The sequence below is a fragment of the Sorex araneus genome, chromosome 5, assembly GCF_027595985.1.
Source record: "Sorex araneus isolate mSorAra2 chromosome 5, mSorAra2.pri, whole genome shotgun sequence".
Taxonomy (NCBI): Eukaryota; Metazoa; Chordata; class Mammalia; order Eulipotyphla; family Soricidae; genus Sorex; species Sorex araneus.
The window spans coordinates 114,889,523-114,895,522 of record NC_073306.1 but is presented as its reverse complement, the minus strand read 5'-3'; the positions used below and the strand labels follow the sequence as shown (position 1 = coordinate 114,895,522).

Below are 6,000 nucleotides of genomic sequence, written 5' to 3'. Positions count from 1 at the left end.
GGGGTCTCGAAACAAGGACCACAGCATTTCAGAGGCACAAACTTTGCAGAAGAGAAGGTGGTCGGTCGCCTGGCCAGGGCAAGGGCAGCGGGACGAGAGCGGGGGCTCAGGCTGTTCTCAGGGAAGGGGACAGTGTGGTGAGAGGCACGTTAGGGGACTCCGGTGGGGAGGGCCAGGAGGGGGGGTCTGGGGCAGCAGCTCTGGGGGTGAGCCCACTGCTGAGGGGGCCTGGGGCTCTCTGCTGCTCCCTGAGGGGCCACCAGGAGCAGGGAGAGAGCGGGGTGCTCCTGCAGAACAGCCTGCAGTGAGCACCGACATGCTTCCCAGCTGGCCAGACGGACCCGCGTCCCTCTGCTCCCTGCCTGGGCCACGGGCCTCACAGTGAAGTGAGGGTCTGAAGAGAGAGGCCTGGGTGCAGGGCGGAATCTGAGAAACTTCCTCCATCGCCTTCCCCAGAGGCCCCACATTTCTGCTGGGGGCCATGCTGACCAGGCAGGTGACAGTGGACAGCCCAGCAACCCAGGGTGCTCTGGGTGGCCTCAGACGGATCCTGGTTTCTTCTCAGACTCCTGTGTCCCCATAGGGACAATCAGCAATTTCTCTGGTGGGAAATCTCCTACATCCTTTCCGCTTTGGCGGCCTATTACGGGAGTTTCTCTGTGGAAGGCAGGCACTGACCAGGGCTCTGGCGTCACCCAGGCTGGAGTCCAGTAGGCTGGAGAGGACAGTGCTGGGGGCACTGTGGACAGGAGAGGTGAGGGCTCTGCTGTCACAGGGGTTTCTCCACTGTCCCCTGAAGCAAGTGTTCAGGGAGGGCATCCGGAGTCACAGAACCACTGTCAGGAGCTCCAGGTGGGCACTGGTGGCCACACTCTGTGGACATGGCCTCCAGGGGCTGAGCAGAGCAGACAGCACTCATGGCCTGTGTCCTGGGGTCTCCTGTGGAATAGAAGTGGGGCTCCTGGGGAGTGACAGGCACGCCCATGCTGGATCCTGGCCCTGACACTCTGTCTCTGCAAAGGTGGGCTCAGGGTAGGGTCAGACAGGTGCAGGGAAGACGTTCCTTTCTTTCAAGAGAAGATGGAACATCTGGGGGTGGGGTCAAGGCAAAGGGTGTGTGTCTTCATGTGTGTGAGAAAGTGTGTGAGAGAAAGTATGTGAGAAAGTATATATGAGAGTGTGTGTCTGTGAAAAGTTTGAGTGACTGACAGAAAGTTTGTGAGTGAGAAAGTGTGTGAGAGAAAAAGTATGAGACTGTGTGAGAAAGTGTTGTGAGTCAAAGTGTGTAAAAGAAGGCGTGAGAGAAAAAATGTGTGAGAAAGTATGAGAGAAAGTATGTGTATGAGAAAGTATGTAAGACAGTGTGTTTGTGTGAAAGTGTGTGTGTAGGAAAGGTGTGGGTGAGAGGGGGAAGATATATGAGTGAGAAAATATGTATGTGAGAGTGAGAGAGAGGGAACGTGTGTGAGAAAGTGTGTGTTTGTGTGTGTGTGAGAGAGAAAGTGTGTGAGTGAGGAAGTATGTGTCTGTGTTGTGTGTGACAAATACAGAGATAGGAAGGCCACAGTGAGAAACATGAAAGCAGAAGGAACGGGAAAGACAGGCATATCAAAAAGGAAGAAAGAAGGAAGGAAGGAAGGAAGGAAGGAAAGAAAGAAAGAAAGAAAGAAAGAAAGAAAGAAAGAAAGAAAGAAAGAAAGAAAGAAAGAAAGAAAGAAAGAAAGAAAGAAAGAAAGGAAGGAAGGAAGAAAGGAAAGAAAGAAAGAAAGAAAGAAAGAAAGAAAGAAAGAAAGAAAGAAAGAAAGGAAAGAAAGAAAGAAAGAAAGAAAGAAAGAAAGAAAGAAAGAAAGAAAGAAAGAAAGAAAGAAAGAGGGAGAGAAAGAGGGAGAGAGGGAGGGAGGGAGAGAGAGAGGGAGGGAGGGAGGGAGGGAGGGAGGGTGGAAAGGAAGAGAGCTGGAGAGACACAGGAAAAGGAACGGGAAGGCATAGTGACATGGAAAGAAAGAAGAAGGGAGAGAAGCAAGGGACGAGGAGTGAAGGAGGGGCTGGAGATGGTGTTTTCTGTCATGTTTCAGTCACACCTTGGTCATGTCTCAATGAAGCCTCAGTCATGTTTCAGTCACATCTCGGTCATGTCTCAGTCACATCTTGGTCACATCCGCGCACTCAGGCCTGGGGCCGGTGGGGCCGCACATCCAGCTTGCGGTCAAGCTTCCGGTCCTTGCGCGGGCGCCGCTCCCTGCGGCCCTTCTTCTGGCTGGAGCCTCGCTCTGCAAAGGGGATGCACAGGGCAGCGCGTCTCAGGCTGGACCTTGGAGCCCCCTCGGTCCTCACAGACAGCAGAGTGCTAACTCGGGCACTGATCTCATGCTGACTCCTGTTCGCACTGCAGGACAACTTGGCCCCCACTATCACCTCAGCTCTTTAGGGGTGCTCACTCTCCTAGGGCGTCCACCCCAGGGTGGGCCTCAGTCAGCACTGGGGCAGCCTTAGGGGGAGCGCCAGGACCCTCCCTCAGGCACTGAACCTTTTGTCCAGATCTCAGCACTACCAACTTACCTGGTGTCCGGGCTCTGCACTTCAGAACACAGAGGCAGTGACAGCCATTTGGTGACACCCCCTCAACCCCTCCCTTGGCACCACCCTCCCCATCAGCATTCTCCCTACACACACACACACACACACACACACACTTTCACTCTCTCTCTCTCTCTCTCTCTCTCTCTCTCTGTGCAGCCTGGGATTTCCAGTTCCCTGCACACTATTCTCCCCCCAACTCTCTTTTCATTGGGGTCAGACCTGGTGGTGCTCAGGGCTAACTCCTACTATACTCAGGAATCACTCTGGCAGATGTGGGGGACCGTGTAGGGTATTGGGGATTGAACCTGGGTCAGCCATGAGCAGGGCAAGCGCCCCATCATTGTACTATTGCTCTGTCCCCTGTACATCTCCCCACAATCTGGCTGTCCTGTGCATCAGGTATGAGGGACCTGGGCCCTCGTGGTTCCACCTGGCCCAACTCACTGACCTCCCCACTGTTCCTCCAGGTCAGTGGGTCACAGCCTCCCCCACACCTGTGCACGGATCCATCTGGGATGTTCTTCCCATTCTTAGATCAGCAGGTGAGATGACAGAGGCTTAGCTGGGAGCACAGGCAGTCCAGAAGTGCCAGTTTCCAGCCTCCAGACACCCGGGTCATGCTCATGCACTGCCTGGCCCTCCCCGCACTTCTCTCCCGAAGAGGCTACAGCCATGGAGACTTGGTAAGCGGCTCCTACACTCGCACAGCAAGGCTGGATGCAAGCTGCGGGTGAAATGCATTTTCGTTCTTGAAAGTCAGTTGGGAGTCCTTTCTCCACGGGGCAGACTCAGCACCACCCTCTGAGAGCAGGCTGCCCACTTGGGGTGGGGGTTCCCTTTGTCCACTCCCATGCTCTGGCTGTGTGCTCATGTCCGGCTCCCACTTGAGTTTCTGGGGCTGGATCAGCCTTCGAGAGGGTGAGACGTGGGTGTTTCTGGGTGGGTGAAGTGTGCGGGGAGCAGCTCTGGGGTCTTTTCTGTTCCCGTGAGACACTGCTCATTTGCCCACGCCTCCCCCCATCCTGCCACTCATTCTCTCATCCCACCTGCCTACCCATCCACCACCCTCTCACCGGCCATCTCTTCAGCTAGCTGCCCGCCCATCCATCCACTCATCCCGCAGTGCCAACTGAGGACATGCTCTGTGCCAGGCTCTGTCCAGGGAGTCCATGGATAAGACCAGTGGTTTGCTCTCACCGGAGATCCATTACCACCATCACACCATCCACTGCCACAAATGTACAGGTGTATATGGAACTTCAAGCAGAAAGTGTCCACCCCAAAGATCCCAATAGCAAGGCGTCCCTTCCAAGTCCCGTGTTGGGCCCCTCCTGCCTCAGTGTGCCTCAGTGCCTTGTCACCAAGCAGCCAGCTGAGAACTCCATTCCCTGGCTCTTCTCTTCTTTGTCCCACAACTGTGATGGATTGCCCCAAATCTTCCTAGACCATGTGCTCTGCTCTGACCTCGGCTCTGGGCTGAAGCTTCGGGTCGGTGTGCCTAGCTGTGGTCTGTCTAGGTGTGAACAAAGACTCTCCTTGCTCTGTGGCTCTCCCACGGACCTGGTGTGATTAAGTGAACCCGCTACAACCCGGGGGCTCGCTGCTCTCAGCTGACCTGCGGCACCCTGAATTGGTGGCTCTTTCTCGGCCCCGGAGGTGTGTTCACCTGGCTGCTCACAGCCCAGTGCCCGCAGCACTCAGCAGCCAGAGATCCAGGCTGCTATGAAGAACTGGTCCCCACAAAGAAGTCCCCACCCCACAGATTCTCCGCTTCCCCCCACCCCCAAGAGTTGAGAAAAGCTGCTGGTTCACAGCCTGACTCCATCGGCCCCATGACTTCAGGCATCTTTAAGGCACATCCCCCTCACTGCACATCCCCCCACATGCCCCGACCTTCTAGGGCCGGGGTCAGGGGGAGGACTCTGGAGCACATGCCTAGCCAAGCCACCTGCATCTCTGGGGCACTGCATGCTCTCCTGCAGCACCACAGAGCATAGCCCTGGTATCCCCTGAGCAAGACCAGGTGTCACACACACACACACACACACACACACACACACACACACTCATGCATGCATGAGCATTTGTGGGGGAAGGGGTGTATTTTAAGCTATACCTGACCGTGCTCAGGGGTCACTCCTGGCTCTGCACTCAGGAATCAATCCTGGTGGTGCTTGGGGGATCCCAGGGATCCAACCTGGGTCGGCTGTGTGCCAGGCCAGCACTCTACCCACTGTGCCATCTCTCCAGCCCGAGACACGAACGGTGTAAAGCTGCCAGTGGGGTGTAAATCAGGACTGTCTGGGTGACCCACCCAAAGCTGCCCACTGGGAAATCACACCACTAGGGCACGGCGGCCGGGACTTGAGCCCCGAACACGCCAAGCCTGTGATGCCACCTGGCTCGTTCTTTCCTGGCGTGTAGAGCAGAGCCTGAGGCGGCATCGCCTCCGTGAAGTTTCTCTGGGGCTCTACGTGTGGGGAGTGAGGCTGGTTTTTAAGACCTACACAGGCGGCCGCATCCTGCCTCCAGGCCTCTGAGGGAGCCTTTCCGGGTGGAGCTACCGGCATAAAGGACAGGCTTCACCCCACAGCCCCTGGGACTGGGCCCTGCCAGGGAGACCTTTGAAAGGACCCCGGGAAGAACCAGGCTTAGCCCCCTGGAAGTGTGGGTGACAGGCCACCTTCCAGCAACCTTTCAGATACCTTGTATGTGGCAGTGTCCTGAGGCCACTCACTCTCTTCCCCTCACTCCCGCCTCATTTCCCCCGGCCTGGCGCTCACCTCCTGGGCAGGGCCTCTGGATGGGGCATTTCCTGGACTCGGACAGCACCTGGCAGCTGGCCGCCTCCTCCGGCCCCGTCCGGCCAGCCTCTCGCACTCGGGTCTCCAGGCCCCATGACAAGCCACACGTCTTCCTGCCGTGCATGCACCGGCTCCAGCCACCCCAGGGGCCCAGCTCACACTCCTCTGGGGGACAGAGACACAGACAGGTGTCAGAGGGGGTCAGCCGGCTGACATAGGGGTTGAGGGGCTCGGTTCCCCTCCAGGCGAGGGTCTTGCTGCCCCGAGGAGAGATGTTTAAGGAGTGTTCAGGAAGCGGAAGGTCAAGCCGCTGAGGGTGGCTGGCTCTGAAGAGGAAGGTGTCCCCGGGGGGGGGGGGGTGTCAGGGCTGGGGCTGGGCTTAGCAGGTGGCCTCCCTGGGGTGGGGCAGCTGTGGAGGAGTGTGGCCAGACACGCAGATATCTGGTCAGCGTGGAGGCCCTCAGGACCAAGAAGGGTTTGAGCTTGATCTTGTTTTCTCTTCACTAGAAGGTGGGAGGCAGACGGGGCTGTTGCAACGGGGAGGAAGCATGAATAGAAGTTTTCAGCCTGGAGAAATTTGAGAATTAGATATTCATCCCTTCCCGTGGGATTCTCC

General features: G+C 57.0%; 1 protein-coding gene across 1 annotated transcript in view; it reads right to left on the bottom strand.

The window, feature by feature from the left end:
• Positions 1 to 1,986: 1,986 nt before the first annotated feature.
• RSPO4 (R-spondin 4) overlaps positions 1,987 to 6,000 on the bottom strand; it is a 38,701-nt gene continuing 34,687 nt past the window's right edge. Inside the window, 2 exon segments of the mRNA XM_055140889.1 lie at positions 1,987 to 2,270; positions 5,364 to 5,549. Of these exon segments, the coding sequence (XP_054996864.1) occupies positions 2,167 to 2,270; positions 5,364 to 5,549 (290 nt within the window). The 3' untranslated portion in view covers positions 1,987 to 2,166.